At 31.8% G+C, this 17892-nt stretch overlaps 1 protein-coding gene and 1 pseudogene across 1 annotated transcript; one reads left to right on the forward strand and one right to left on the reverse strand.

The window, feature by feature from the left end:
* Nucleotides 1-517: 517 nt before the first annotated feature.
* Nucleotides 518-4343, reverse strand: LOC114940960 (uncharacterized; annotated as a pseudogene).
* An 8379-nt stretch (nt 4344-12722) lies between these two features.
* On the forward strand, nt 12723-15996 carry LOC146719758 (uncharacterized). Its single transcript, XM_085489563.1, has one exon. It carries the CDS (start codon nt 13164-13166, stop codon nt 15879-15881), a length of 2718 nt encoding a protein of 905 aa, XP_085345689.1. The 5' UTR covers nt 12723-13163; the 3' UTR covers nt 15882-15996.
* Nucleotides 15997-17892: the final 1896 nt, after the last annotated feature.

Raw genomic sequence — 17892 nt, forward strand, 5'->3', positions numbered from 1 at the left:
ATAAAAAATATACAATTAATATAAATAAAAAATATTTTGCAATAACGCACGAATATATTAATAAAAACTTAATAAAAGAAATTTTTACTGAATTTGCAATTAAATATTTAATAAAATAAAATACGTTGAACTCTAAAAACTATTTGACTTATTATATACTATTATAATTAATGTAAATGTATATGGACTGTCCATCTGAAACATACATAAAATTTATTAATAATACGTTTTATTACCGCTTACATCTTTGTGTGTCATCGAGGCAATGTGAAAATTTTATTTACGTGCAATAGCCTTAGGGCCTGAGGGCCATTACACGTGAACAAAATTTTAGCATTGAATTCATGACACACATGTTAAATTTTTATTTATTTTATTTTTTTAAAAGTCTCAGATCTGCATATATAAGTTATTTGAAACTTGTATATTGCGTTTCATCATTGACTTCCATAAAAATAACCTGAAAATAAACTGGATGTATTATTATTGCACATAAACAAAAATAGTGACAACAAATTAAAATTATCAAGCTATGTGGTATTAAATAAAATATATTTTTTACTATTTTATAATAATGTACTTTTTCTTTTATATATTATTAATTTTATAGATCTTTTATAGATTTTACTCTATTATAGATTATTAAGATCTTTGATAGATTATATTAATTTGAATTTTCCATTGATGAATGGCGATCGGGTGAACCATTGTTTTCGTCTCTAACGGTCCGCTTTTTTTCATTATTGTGTCTTGCCTTGGAATGCCTAAACCACTCCATGACTCTTCGTTGTATTTTTGTTCGATCAGAATCCGAGATATTGTGAAGTATGGATCCTGAAAATATTTAATGTTTAATTTTCGAGATATTTCACCGTTCGATACTTTTTTATACACTCTGTATATATATATTCAAAGGCATTTTTGTTTATAAATTAATTATTTATAAACAACGTATAAACTTACTGAAAATAATTTTTATTAACTCTAAATTTTGTAATGGATATTTTCCACGTCGGCCTTCCCAATTGTAATTTTCCGCTAATTTATTTGAGAATGCTTTATAAAGTGTCCTCTTTACCGCATCATCGACGCCTGTTCCACCAATTGCTTGTATATATGCGCGCTATAATAAGAATAAAAGTAATATTATTATTAAAGTTAATAACGATCTCTTTTTCTTAACAGTAATTTCCAATTATTTTTCATAATACATTTTATTGTGAATTGAAACGTTTACTGAAAATTGATTATGCAATAAACTTATAAATTTGATAATAATTGGAAATATATTATATATAGGGTAAACCATTTATAATGTTAATGACAAAAATATCTTGTAACATATGCATTCAATTAAGAAAAAGATTTTAGACAAAAGTTGCAAGTACCAAGGGGGACATATATGATACCATACCAGTTATTTTTTTGCTCTTTTGCTTTTTTATCGAAATATATGTAAAGGTCACTTTCGATTTTTTAAATGTTGTTGGGTATACTCAATTAAAAAAATAAAAGTGACCTTTATATCTTGATAAAAAAAAGGCTAAGCAAAAACTATATGGTCCTATCATATGTCCCTCGTATTAAAACCATGACACTAATTATTGTTATATAAGACATTTCTTCATATGTATATTTTAGGATACATACACGGTCTATCCCAAAAGTTCCCGAAAGTTCGGGAACTTTTGGGACAGACCGTACATTTTACAAAATTTACAAAGTATCGTTAACGTTTATGAATGGTTCACCCTATGTATTCAGTTACTAAAATATATAGATATGTGCTAACTTACTATTTCAGTGTTCTCTTGGGAATTAGCAGTTTTTAAAATTTCCTCAATTTCCGTTAATTGGGCTCTAGTTTCTAAAGGAAATCGATTTTCAGCGCCTTTGTAAGAAAATCTCGTATTTTCACATTCTGTGCTTCTGTTGCTTTTGTCCACTAAAATATCCAATAGAGATAGTGCTTGTCTCATATCGTATTTTACAGTTGCTATTTCTCTAGTCAATCTCTTTAAATGATCCACTGTAAATAGCATTTTTAATTATTAATAAACGAATAAAATGTGTGTGTATATATATCATGTAAATTTCAAAAATCTACATTTTTCGTTTATTAGTAAAACTCTATTAGTATATCGAAATAATATATAGTTTTGTATACTATATATTATTATTTTATATACTATATAAAAGTTCATATGTGTTATTTCGGTATATAGATAGTAAATAGAGGTTTACTAATAAAAAGAACAAAATGTAGATTTTTGAAATTTATACTACACACACACACACACACCAGTAACGTATTATTGTATGCATATAAATGTATGTAATATATATATATATATATATATATATATATATATATAAAACATGAATTAAAGTTGCATTACACATGTTGATTTATCAAGAAATACAGCAGACAAGACGATGTATTATTTTGATATATGTATATAATTATTTTAACAATAAAAAGAATATATATAAAATGTTGCTTTTCGAAATTATTTGAAATTAATAGTGTTAATTTTTTTTAAATCAATAGTTTTGTACAATATTAAAATATGTATAAATTATAATTATTTTTTTTTCATTTTTTTCAAATACACACACACACACACACACAAAGTTAAATACCCAGATAGCACAAGATATTCGAAAAGAATTCATTTATATGTCATCAATTTTGAGTCCTTTTTCAAATGCATATAAAATTCATTTTAAAAATGAATTCTATACATATATGTATAACTATGCATAAAATTTAAACAATTAATTGTAGTGAAACATTACATATAATAGATGCTTTGAAACTATACAATACATGTATACATATATATATATATATATATATATATATATATATATAGTTACGTCGAGAATCTATTATGTATAAAATCATATAATATTTAAAAAAATTATTGTTAAAATATGCCTTATATTTTATGCCTTATATCTTTATTATATATTTACTTACTAATTGCAGCTTGTGAAGACTGATCATTTAAATTGTTATTTTCTTTTTCCTCATTTGTATATCGATTTTCTCGCGCATATATGTTAGATCGATCAACTTCCTTAATTTTATTAACATGTCGATTATGTACTACATTGTTTCGATTTTTTTCTTTTGTAACGATGCATGGTTCTTCATCTATTTCGTATGAAGTATCGTTGTCATTTGCATCTGTACATGAAATATATTATAAATATACATTTAATGTAAACACACTTTATGTGAGTATAGCAGGTATTATTATAATTTCTGAGATATTTTATTAATATTGTTATTATGTATTATTTTAAATGTTTCATGTGTGTATATAAAATTATGGAATACTTTTTTAAATTTTTTAAAATAATTTTTAACAATTAATTCTTTTTAATAATTAAATACTGTGATATTTTTTTACAAATATGAAATTTTACATTGTATTATATTATTACATGGAAATATGTAATGAATTTACTCACCTTGTTGAGATGATGTGGAGTTCAAGTTTGAAACTTGTGATGATCCTTTGTGTTTTTTTGTAGAATCCGAAAAATATATAGTGGAACCTGATGTATTTTCACATTGAACTGCTTCATTTGTATTGTACAGTCGTTGACCTTTAATTTGATTAAACACAATATGTGTTATATGCATAATAAAATATATGTTAACACACACACACATATAAAAGATATGAATTTTATATCTATATACATGTAAAATTTATAGTTTTTCTATTATGTATTTAACATATAATATATATATATATATATATATATATATATTATATATATATTTATATATATATATATATGTATATATATAATGTATTTAACATACATATATGCAATATTAGAATTATTCATAATTACGTTTCACAGGAGGACATGGAGCAGACGGTAAAGTTGCACTTGTGCCCTCTTCTTCGCTTTCGGATGAATATATATCTTTTCTCGCTCTATATTTTCTATACTTTTTCGTCTCTTTTTCAGTATCCATATCTGATGTATATAAGGCCTTTTCTGCTACCGCATCAGCTTTCTGTAAGGACGCTGAAAATGTTAAAAATATATTAATATAAGTATAAAGAATAAGTAAAACTGAAGCATCATAAAAGCTTTTTTATTTAAATACTTACAATACTCGCCAAAAATCCGTTTAATTTTAAAGGAAGACCAGGAAGAACTCGGCTTTTCCTCTTTTTCAATTGCCTTACGAATTTGTTGATCCGTTTTTAAATGTGAAGGATATTTGCATAATTCTTATTACTTTGTAGCCAAATTTTAGGTATTACTTGAATACCATCGGAAAATTCAACCACGATGAATCCTCGATCTGACATCTTCCTGTGAAATTTAAAAAAAGCATTTACGAGTAATCATGTTAACAAAGATATCGATTTGTATAAACTATATATATATATAATATATATAATATATATATATATATATATATATATATATAGTGTGTGTAAAAAAGATTGTCTCAATTCAAAATTTTATCAGAATTTACTTTAATTTTTTATTAAACAAATAAAAACTCAAGATACAAATATTATAAATGTGCAGTACTTATAAACGGTATCACTGCGAAATACTCTTTCATTTTTGTATGGCAATTTTACAAATTTGTAATTGATTTTATTCAAAGGCCATCTTTGAATGTCAGATAATTCAATTACTTTAAAAATGTTTAAATGATTAGAATTACATATATTATTATAAAGTTCTTCAACAACTTTAAATTTACGACTGACTGCAATATAATTGCCATCACTCGATGTTGCAATATTTTCCAAACAGATAATTTCCTTTTCTATAAGACAACAATTATCGGAAGATTTGATTGAAATAATAAAATGAGAAAATTCAACCTTTGAAAATTGTGGATTGAAACAACCTGATATTAACGGTCCTTTCTCATGTCGATTCTTTACACATATTTTTGAAATGTCTGCATTGTTAGATTTTACTCATTTCCGCATAGTGATTGTTAATTTACTTTAATGGTTTCTCAGATCTTCTTAAAAGACATTGTAATTCCTTCATAAAATTTTCAAATGAAAAGACGATATCTCGTTGAAATACGCGACGGATATTTGCGCTTCAGCATAATTTTATATATATATAATTTTATTGTTATGTGTTTTAATATAAATGAAAACTATTTAATAAAAATACGAACTACGCACTTGCCTTATATTCTGGATAACTCCTGTTGTCAGATATAGTATCTTAATTCTTTCCTGATAGCAATACGTGCGTCTGACACAATCCGCTGTCTCGGAAGAGAGGATCAGGAATGCGAAGCGGAGTGCGATCAACAACGTCGTTGCAATCGTCGTTGCTAATGAACAAACATAAATTAATTTACGGCGATATCTTGTTGAAATACGCGACGGATATTTGCGCTTTGGCAAGATTTTATATATGTATATATATATATATATATAATTATTGTTATGTGTTTTATTATAAATGAAAACTATTTAGTAAAAAATACGGATTACGCACTTGCCTTATATTCTGGATAACTCCTGTTGTCCAATATAGTATCTTAATTCTTTCCTGATAGCAATACGTGCGTCTGACACAATCCGCTGTCTCGGAAAAGAGGACCGAGAATACGAAGCGAAGTGCGATCAACAACGTCGTTGCAATCGTCGTTGCTAATGAAGAAACACAAATTAATTTACGGCGATATCTTGTTGAAATACGCGACGGATATTTGCGCTTTGGCATGATTTTATATATGTATATATATATATATATATATATAATTATTGTTATGTGTTTTATTATAAATGAAGAAACTATTTAGTAAAAAATACGGACTACGCACTTGCCTTATATTCTGGATAACTTCTGTTGTCCAATATAGTATCTTAATTCTTTCCTGATAGCAATACGTGCGTCTGACACAATCCGCTGTCTCGGAAGAAAAGAGCGGGAACGCGAAGCAAAGCGCGATCAACAACGTCGTTGCTATGATCAACTATAGCAACGTCGTTGATTATAGCAACGACGTTGTTAATCGCGCTTTGCTTCGCGTTCCCGCTCATTTCTTCCGAGACGGCGGATTGTGTCAGACGCACATATTGCTATCAGGAAAGAATTAAGATACTATATTGGACAACAGGAGTTATCCAGAATATAAGGTAAGTGCGTAGTCCGTATTTTTTACTAAATAGTTTTCATTTATAATAAAACACATAACAATAATTATATATACATACATATATAAAATCATGCCGAAGCGCAAATATCCGTCGCGTATTTCAACAAGATATCGCCGTAAATTAATTTATGTTTGTTCATTAGCAACGACGATTGCAACGACGTTGTTGATCGCACTTCGCTTCGCATTTTCGGTCCTCTCTTCCGAGACAGCGGATTGTGTCAGACGCACGTATTGCTATCAGGAAAGAATTAAGATACTATATTGGACAACAGGAGTTATCCAAAATATAAGGTAAGTGCGTAGTCCGTATTTTTTACTAAATAGTTTTCATTTATAATAAAACACATAACAATAATTATATATACATACATATATAAAATCTTGCCGAAGCGCAAATATCCGTCGCGTATTTCAACAAGATATCGCCGTAAATTAATTTATGTTTGTTCATTAGCAACGACGATTGCAACGACGTTGTTGATCGCACTCAGTTTCGCATTCCTGATCCTCTCTTCCGAAACGGTGGATTGTGTCCGACGCACGTATTGCTATCAGGAAAGAAGATACTATATATTGGACAGGACAGGAGTTATTCAGAAAATAAGGCAAGTGCATAGTCTATATTTTTTACTAAATAATTTTCATTTATATTAAAACACAACAATATATATATAATTATGCCGAAGCGCAAATATCCGTCGCGTATTTCAACGAGATATCGCCGTAGATTAATTCGAGAAGAGAGTGATGAATTATTTCCGCTTATATGTAATAATGAAGAACCTAGAACCAATTCGCGTGTAATTAAAAATAATTCCGTATTGAATAATGACAATGATGAAATTCTACACGCCAATTTTAATAACGCTCTTTCCGCATTTGTACAAGAGACAACGAATTTATCATTTTCCGAGGAAACGAACATTTTCGAATCTGATACTTCCTTGAACAATACATTAGTACGAACTTTTATAATAGAGGATGATAATAATAATAATTTAGAAAAAGAAAACAATGATTTTGAGGCATTTTTAATACAATGGGCTATCACGCATCATATTTCTCATGTAGCTTTATCACATTTATTGTCTGGTTTGAAAAAAGTACATCCAATTTTTTTTAATTTGCCAAAATGTGCAAAGACATTATTACGTACACCACGATCTTCTGTTATTACTGATATGTTTCCTGGTCAATATTGTCATATCGGTATTGAATACGGTATTCTACAATTTTTATCTGCAAGTAATGGTATGAATAATAGTACAGTTTTATCTTCTATTAAAATTCAAATCGGTATTGATGGTTTGCCGATATCTCGATCTAACTCGAATCAATTATGGCCCATTTTAGGTCGAATTATGCCTCATAGAAAAGTATTTCTTATTGGTTGCTATTTTGGTAAAACCAAGCCCGCGGATGCAAATGAATTTTTAAAACAATTTGTAAAAGATATAAATGTTTTGATTGATAAAGGCGTAACTTATAATAAAACAACATTTCCAGTTTCAATACACTCTATAGTATGTGATGCTCCTGCAAAATCATTCATAACACTTACTAAAGGACATACTGGTTATTTTAGCTGTTCAAAATGTACAATTGAAGGTGAATTTATCGCTAACAGAATTTGTTTTCTCGGTTTTGATTGGCAAAAAAGAACAGACGTAAGTTTTCGTAATCAAACTCAAGAAGAATATCATCTCGGTCGTTCTATTTTATTAAACATTTCAAATTTTGACATTGTATCTTAAATTCCATTAGATTACATGCACTTGATATGCATTGGCATTGTTAAGAAATTAATAAAATTATGGATAAGTGGTCCTCTTAAATCTAGATGTTTATCATCGCAACGAATAAAAAGTATTTCTCAATCTCTTCTCGATATGAGACGTTTTATTCCAAAAGAATTTGCAAGAAGACCGCGAGAAATTCAAGATTTTGCACAATGGAAAGCAACCGAATTAAGGCAATTTTTGTTATATACCGGTCCGATTGTATTACAAAAAGAAGTAAATTCTGATATATTTTCAAACTTTTTAACTTTACATGTTGCTACTCGCATTTTATGCCAAAATAATAGTACAGTCGAATATATTGAATATGCAAATAAATTATTTAAACATTTTGTTGAATGTTTCATCAAAATTTACGGGCCCGAATTTGTATCCCATAATATTCACGGTCTTCTGCATATAACTGATAACGTAAAACAATTTGGGCCATTAAATACTTTTAGTGCTTTTCCATTTGAAAATTTTATGAAAGAATTAAAATCTCTTTTAAGAAAATCTGAGAAACCATTAGAGCAAATTAACAATCGCTATGCGGAAATGAGTTTTCATAAAATCAAATCTAACAATGCAGACATTTCAAAAATATGTGTAAAGAATCGACATGAGAAAGGACCGTTAATATCAGGTTGTTTCAATCCACAATTTTCGAAGGTTGAATTTTCTCATTTTATTATTTCAATCAAATCTTCCGACAATTGTTGTCTTATAGAAAAGGATATTGTCTATTTGAAAAATATTGCAACATCGAGTGATGGCAATTATATTGCAGTTGGTCGTAAATTTAAAGTTGTTGAAGAACTTTATAATAATATATGTAATTCTAGTCATTTAAACATTTTCAAAGTAAGTAAATTATCTGACATTCAAACGTGGCCTTTGAATAAAATCAATTACAAATTTGTAAAAGTGCCATACAAAAATGAAAGATATTTCGCAGTGATACCGCTTATAAGTACTGTACATTTATAATATTTGTATCTGGAGTTTTTATTTGTTTAATAAAAAATTAAAGTAAATTCTGATAAAATTTTGAATTGAGACATTCTTTTTTACACACATTATATATATATATATATATATATATTATATATATTATATATATATACATAGTTTATACAAATCGATATCTTTGTTAACATGATTACTCGTAAATGCTTTTTTTAAATTTCACAGGAAGATGTCAGATCAAGGATTCATCGTGGTTGAATTTTCCGATGGTATTCAAGTAATCCTAAAATCTGGCTACAAAGTAAAGAATAATGCAAATATCCTAAAAAATTCATTAATATCAAAAAGTAAAAAATACATGAATTATTTTATTTAATACACATAGCTTGGTAATTAACTAGTGTAATTATGTTATATTGCAGAATTTTTTATTTGTTGTCACTATTTTTGTTTATGTGCAATAATACATCCAGTTTATTTTCAGATTATTTTCATGGAAGTCAATGATGAAACGCAATATACAAGTTTCAAATAACTTATATATGCAGATCTGAGACTTCTTAAAAAAATTAAATAAATAAAAATTTAACATGTGTGTCATCGATTTTATGCTAAAATATTATTCAGTGCAATGGCCCTCAGGCCCTAAAGCCATTGCATGTAAATAAAAATTTTACATTGCCTCAATGACACACATAAAGATACGTAAGCGGCAATAAAACATATTGAATGTATTCCATTATTACTGAAAATACTATACAGTTACATATATATGTACTAATAATATAGATTTTCAAAAAACTGAGTATAATAAATATCGAAACGCAACTTTAAAGTAAAAAAAACTAAAAGCACTGTAAGCTACATATAGAGAAAAGTATAAATACTGTAAGACTTAGATAGTAAAAGCGAACTGATCAACCATAGTATTTTTGAAATAATTCTCGCGAGTCTTCTTATCTCTCATTATGATTGGTTAATTCGCGCTTATTGTCTAAATCTTACAATAACCTTATTATTAATAGATTTTACGTATGTTTCAGATGGACAATCCATATACATTTACATTAGTATAATAAGTTATATAGTTTTCAGAGTTCAACGTATTTTATTTTAAATATATAATTGCAAATTCAATAAAAATTTCTTTTATTACGTTTTTATTAATGTATTCGTCCGTTATTGCAAAATATTTTTTATTTATATTGATTTGTATATTTTTTATTTGTATATGCGATTATTATTAATTTTACAATAAAAACAGAAAAATTTTTTACAATTTCTGTATTTTTGTGTGTTTCCAATTGTCTTCTTTAATAATTAAGCTAGAAATATTTTAGAAACATCCATAAATCATCTACATAATCTCTAGTAGATGTTCATTATTCATCTACATATGTAACCTCTAATGGATATCCATTATCCATTCATCATTTTTTGAAATATCCATAATTACTCTGTATTACATCCATATGACATCTATGAGTACGTCTAATGGATGTCGAATGGAAGTAGCAAATGCGAAACTAGAAACATAATGTTTTTAGTGTTATTATTTTATTATTTAATATATTTATATTATATTCATGAATTTAGTAAAGTTGAATTTGTAAATTTTAGAAAATTAAAAATAGGATATATAATATCACATGTTTTTAAGTGTACTTTCAATACATTTGAGAATTATAAATAATATTTAAATTAAAATTAAATGTTTTGTTAAAAAGTAAAAGAAATAATACGTATACAAATATATTTAATATTTATTCATCTATCATCTATCATAGATATCTATTAGACATCTATGATGGATTTACAGACGATCATTTTATCGCGGAGATAATATGGAGATCTATTAGAGATCTATACAGCGTCCATCGTGGAGATAGATGTTCCATGGAACTATGGAGGCTATATGGACATCCATTGGATGTCATGTTCTGTGTGGGTATATATATATATATATATATGTGTCAATCGATCATTTTGACGACGATTTTTAGTACCAATTAGCTACTTTGACGACTTCTGACTATTTTGACGACTTCTGACTATTTTGACGACTTCTGACTATTTTGACGACGGTCGTCAAAATTTTAACGATAAATCGTATACTTTGGCGACGTCGTTAAACTATTTTAAAATAAAAAATTGACTAATTTAACGACATTGTATACTTTGACGACACTATATTTATTTTTTGGCAATTTTGACGACGATAAAAAAAATTTGTTAAAGAAGAAAGTAAAATATTCGACATATGATAAAATATGATTACTATTTCATTAAAAATAACTTAAATGATTTAAACCGATTTAAAATGACTTTTATTTTGACGAGATTAAACAAAAAGCTCTTTGGTTTTGTATATGTTGAGAAAAATTACTTACATAATTATTTGATATAATTATTTGAATATTTTAGGAAAAATTATTTACACAATTACTTGATATAATTTTGAGGAAACAAGTAGTCGGATTGAGTATATAATAACCCATGTAGAATCCTATCCTATTGCAAACCCATGTAGAATCCTATGAAAAATTAATCATTGTGTAGGCGAATTATTATTCTACCGATATTCATTTATATACACGCGTGAGCGGCGAATTACGTTTCCTCTCCCCCCCTGGCGGCGCTGCGTAAGAAAGAAGGGAGAAGGTTAAGAAGGTCAGTCCCCCGCGGAAAGGGAGAGCGGTTGGACAGATATACGGCAGTGAGCCGTCGTGCGTGTCCTATCGAGTACAGTTTAACCTAATAAAGATCCTTTGTTAAGATCCACTAGAAGCCTTATTAGAATTACGCCCTGACATCATCTAAAACTATCCTGACACCACCTACAACTTCAGAAGTGGGATCGAAGAAGAAGTTAGCGAAGGATCCGTGAGGTTAATACACGCACGAGAGATACACGGGACTTTGAAAAGTACGACCAAGTGTTGTGGTCGATGCAGAGAAAACCGTGTCTTGTGTTACTCGAGTAGAAAGACAGAATATTCCGCGCTGTGTGCCACGAATATTTTGAAGGTTATTCGCGCTGTGTGCCGCGAATCTTTGCTCGTGCTAAAAGACAGAATATTCCGCGCTGTGTGCCACGAATATTTTGAAGGTTATTCGCGCTGTGTGCCGCGAATCTTTGCTCGTGCTAAAAGACAGAATATTCCGCGCTGTGTGCCACGAATATTTTGAAGGTTATTCGCGCTGTGTGCCGCGAATCTTTGCTCGTGCTAAAAGACAGAATATTCCGCGCTGTGTGTCACGAATATTTTGATGGTTATTCGCGCTGTGTGCCGCGAATCTTTGCTGCGTGCTAAAAGACAGAATATTCCGCGCTGTGTGCCACGAATATTTTGACGGTTATTCGCGCTGTGTGCCGCGAATCTTTGCTGCGTGCTGAAAGACCGAATATTCCGCGCTGTGTGCCACGAATATTTTGACGGTTATTCGCGCTGTGTGCCGCGAATCTTTGCTGCGTGCTGAAAGACCGAATATTCCGCGCTGTGTGCCACGAATATTTTGACGGTTATTCGCGCTGTGTGCCGCGAATCTTTGCTCGTGCAAAAAGACAGAATATTCCGCGCTGTGTGCCACGAATATTTTGACGGTTATTCGCGCTGTGTGCCGCGAATCTTTGCTGCGTGCAAAAAGACAGAATATTCCGCGCTGTGTGCCACGAATATTTTGAAGGTTATTCGCGCTGTGTGCCGCGAATCTTTGCTGCGTGCTAAAAGACAGAATATTCCGCGCTGTGTGCCACGAATATTTTGACGGTAATTTGCGCTGTGTGCCGCGAATCTTTGCTGCGTGCTAATTGTTCCGCCGCGTACGAGAGAAAGCGAGTCCACGTATCGCGCGCGGTGAATCGACGTGTAACGCGATATCCTTGTGAGATAGAATATTCCGCGCTGTGTGTCGCGAATATTTTGACGGTAATTCGCGCTGTGTGCCGCGAATCTTTGCTGCGTGCTAATTGTTCCGCCGCGTACGAGAGAAAGCGAGTCCACGTATCGCGCGCGGTGAATCGACGCGTAACGCGATATCCCTGTGAGATAGAATATTCCGCGCTGTGTGTCGTGAATATTTTGACGGTAATTCGCGCTGTGTACCGCGAATCTTTGCTGTGTGCTAATTGTGCCGACGTGTGTCGCGAACATTTTGACTGAGGTTAAACATTTATTAACACGTCGCTGTGTGCTAGGACGTATAGAAAAGGGAAGTGCAGTGTGTCACTAACAATGGCGAGACCGCCGAGTGCGTATACGCTTGCCGAGATTAAGGACATTCTCCGCGAGAAGAAGTTGCCGGCGACCGGTAACAAAGCTGACCTGATAGATCGATTGACTGCCAATGACCCGGAGATATGGACCACACTGGATGAACAGAGGTCACGGCAGAGCCGCGGTGTCGATCAGCCGATTGACGCGGGCCATGAATCGAGGGATGCCGTCGCGGGCAAGGACAATGAAAGCCAAGTAAGTGACGACGCATCCGTTGAAGGTCCTTTGACTGAGAATGACTTGATTCGACGAGAAAATGAACTACTTAGAAGAGAACGAGCTCTTCTTCAACGTGAATTAGATATCGTTAGACGAGAGAACATCGAAGATCATGGAGCACCGCAGATGAATGATGGCGGAAGAAGACGTAATGGTCCACCGATGAGCGAAAGTGTAAGGGCTATTCGCGACTTGTTGAGCGAATTCGACGGCAGTGAGGGTACGTTCTGGAAATGGGAACAGCAGGTACAATTGCTGCGAGTGTCGTACGCCTTGGATGATGCGGCGACAAGAATTTTAATAAGCTCTAAATTAAAAGGACGTGCATCCGAGTGGTTTCACTCTAAACCACATCATCTTACCCTTAGTATAGAAAATCTATTGGCGGCCATGAAGGGAATGTTCGACCTTCGTCAATCAAGATTGTCCCTACGCAAGAAGTTCGAAGAGAGAGCATGGCGGACGGATGAATCATTCACGAGTTACTTCCATGATAAAATAATCCTCGCTAATAGGGTACCGATAGTAGATGACGAAGTTGTCGATTATGTCATCGAGGGTATACCTGATCGCAATTTCAGAGATCAAGCACGTATTATGCAGTTCGAGTCTCAGTCGGATTTGTTGGAGGCATTTAAAGGATTGACGCTACACCCGAAGAAGTTCCCTGATCGCGAATGGAAGAAACCTAGTGATCAAGGAAATATCCAAAAGGATGGGAAATTGTCGATGAAGGAGAGTTCAGCGTTTAAAGGAAATCCAGCATCGTCGAGTGCAGATTTGACACCACGCCGAAAGATAATTAAATGTTATAACTGCCAGGGAGTTGGACATCTGGCATCCGCATGTTCACACCCGAAGAAAGTTAAGGGAGGCTGTCATCGATGTGGTTCAGCCAGCCACTTGAAAAAAGACTGTCCCGAGAAAGAGTCGAAACCCGAGTCGACGAACGTTGTGAACTTGATCGAACCGATACCCGTTAGCGATCCGTATTGTGTACAGTTAAAGTTTTCGGTGTCCTTTGAAGGGGATATGGATCGTGAATATACAGTAGACGCGATAGTTGATCCCGGCTCCCCAGTGAGCCTCATAAAAACTGAGTATGTTCCGACGAGTTTGCGCGAACCGCTACCTCCTAACGGCGATTGTTTCTGTGGAGTAAATAAATCCCCTGTTCGCGTAATAGGCACCTTTTCGAAATTAGTCGAAATCGAAAGAATTAATATTCAGCTACGTTTTCTGGTAGTACCGAACGAAACAATGTCGTGTGCGGCATTACTTGGTCGCGATTTTTGTCGAGATCCGTTAATAAAAATCGAACTAGGTAAAACGGTAAAGATTACTAGGAGAAACGAGTCGACAAGCGAGAACAATTTTGATACCGAGATTATGCAAATAGAATATCTCGAAAATCCTGTAAAAGTTGGAGAAGAATTGAATATTAATCCCGGTGTCGAATCGCATGTAGTCGAAAGCGTTCGAAGATTGTATAACAAAGAATACGTTGATAAATGGGATTCGGATGCGAGCGAACCGGAAACCGAGATGAAAATTTTATTAAAAAATGAACAGCCGATTACCTTCCGGCCTAGGCGTTTAACGTATGCCGATAAAGAAAAGTTGCAAGTAATATTAGACGACTTATTGAAAACAGGTACAATTAGGCAGAGTAATTCACCCTACGCTAGCCCAATCGTTCTCGTGCAGAAGAAAAATGGCGAGTCACGACTGTGTGTCGACTTCCGTGAAATAAATAAGATTACTGTGAAAGACAATTTTCCCACACCGTTGATAGATGATCATATTGATCGGTTAAAAGGAAAAAAATATTTGAGTAGTCTCGACTTAAGTAAACAGACAGTTAATCCGCGAATATATCGTTGGGCATTATTTTTAGAGCAATACTGTTATCAAATCGTACATCGACCCGGTACACAGATGAATCATGTCGACGCGTTGAGTCGATGTCATAGCATTCTGACATTAGAAGCAAATTCGTTCGACCGAACTTTATCTATTCAACAAGATCGGGATGTAAATATAGTAAACATTCGAAATAAATTAGAAAAATCTGAGGATAAATTCTTTGAATTGCGAGACGGTCTTGTTTACCGTAAAGATAAGGGTAAAAAACTCTTATTTTATGTACCGATATCAATGGAAAGTAATGTAATCCGTACGTGTCATGATGACATTGGCCATGTCGGCCTCGATAAAGTTATTGCTAACATTAGGCAAATTTACTGGTTCCCACAAATGAGAGAGAAAGTAAAGTGCTATATTTACTTAATACGTTTTGTTCCTATACGTACGACCGAGACGGTCGTAATGTCAGGCTGGCCGACTGTAGGCGAATTATTATTCTACCGATATTCATTTATATACACGCGTGAGCGGCGAATTACGTTTCCTCTCCCCCCCTGGCGGCGCTGCGTAAGAAAGAAGGGAGAAGGTTAAGAAGGTCAGTCCCCCGCGGAAAGGGAGAGCGGTTGGACAGATATACGGCAGTGAGCCGTCGTGCGTGTCCTATCGAGTACAGTTTAACCTAATAAAGATCCTTTGTTAAGATCCACTAGAAGCCTTATTAGAATTACGCCCTGACATCATCTAAAACTATCCTGACACCACCTACAATTGCAAACCCATGTAGAATCCTAGGCAAAATTAACCATTGCAAACCCATGTAGAATCGTACCCATTGCAAACCTATGTAGAATCCTATGAAAAATTAACCATTGCAAACTCATGTAGAATCCTATGAAAAATTAAGCGCGCTGCTAAGTTTCAAAATTACAATGCACCTTAAAGTAACATTAATTAATTTAAACACAAAACATATTTTAACTGTAATGAGTTTAAAAGTAACAATTTAATTTTAATATTGTTAGAATATTATTTAGCAGCGCTCCCAGTTTTTTTAACTAAAATTTTTTTATTTCTTTTTCACATGGCGCATGGACTTGGCATCTTGTTTATCTTTTTTTTTAAAAGATAAGTTTTTTTATGGTACGATTCTACATTTGCAAATTTAAATTTTTACTGATTCATTATACGACTCTATATATGTCTGCAACTTTAATTTTCCACTGGTACAAGTTTCTACTTTCACTTGGCGCAATTTTTTTTTTATTTCATTACTTTTGTTACGATTGTACATGGGTTTATAATCGATAATTTTTCATACAATTCTATTGTACATGGGTTTGCAATGTAGGATTCTACATAAGTTTGCAATGGATAATTTTTAATACAATTCTACATGGGTTTGCAATGGTTAATTTTTCATAGGATTCTACATGAGTTTGCAATGGTTAATTTTTCATAGGATTCTACATAGGTTTGCAATGTGTACGATTCTACATGGGTTTGCAATGGTTAATTTTGCCTAGGATTCTACATGGGTTTGCAATGATTAATTTTTCATAGGATTCTACTTAGGTTTGCAATGGATAATTTTTGTTAAAGGCGTGCTTTTAACTGGTCGCCTTTTTTTACCTTTTTTTAAAGGTGAGTTTTTAAAGAATATATCATTCATTTTTGTATATTTTTATGACCGGAATAGAACAATTATTAAACATGTTTATCTAAACTTCTTTGCTTAAAATGATGTGTACAATCATATCCTAGAATCCTGATCATTCCTCCTAAAGCACCCTATTTATATAAATTTACCCATATGTGTGTGTGTGTGTGTGTGTGTGTGTACTAATGTCGAGCATTTTTTATACATTTTCTATTAAATTTAGATAAAAGTTGCAGGATTTCGAAAAAGAAAAAGTTGACACAGACTTTTTCCTAAACGGCGATTTTCAAGGTTATTTAAAGGTCACTTATATTTTCAAAATAGAATTACCTTAATTTTTCTCATATAAATCGATTCCTCGCAATATTTACTATAAAAAGTTGTAAAGGTATAATTTTTACATAATCTTACATAAACTTCGAAATATTACAAATATTTTATTTTATGAAATATTTCAGTTTATGTAAAATTATGTTAACTATCTTTTAAATTATTCACTTTTAGCCATCTTACCCTTACAACCTTTTATAGTGAATATTGCAACAAATTGGTTTATATATATAATATATATATAACATCAGTTATTATTAATTGATGTTTACATTTATTTTTAGACTTACTAGAGCTCAAATGCTCCACATTTTTTGCAAAAACTGTTTATTCTACAGATTTCAAATATGCTTTTAAATAATGATTGAATATTTCCTTTTTTTAATTATTTTTATTATTATTTTTCAATCTCAATCAACTTTTATAACTTTATGCCAGCACGATACAAATACATGTGTCTTTATTTTTTTTATTATTTTCATTATTATTTTTCAATCTCAATCAACTTCTATAACCTTATGCCAGCAGGATACAAATACATGTATGTCTTTATTATTGTATCAACTCTTGTCTTTTCCATGTAACCATGTCTTCATAGTTTGAATTATCCCTTCA

This window comes from Nylanderia fulva, unplaced genomic scaffold, assembly GCF_048542155.1.
Source record: "Nylanderia fulva isolate GAGA-0341 unplaced genomic scaffold, ASM4854215v1 Scaffold876, whole genome shotgun sequence".
Taxonomy (NCBI): Eukaryota; Metazoa; Arthropoda; class Insecta; order Hymenoptera; family Formicidae; genus Nylanderia; species Nylanderia fulva.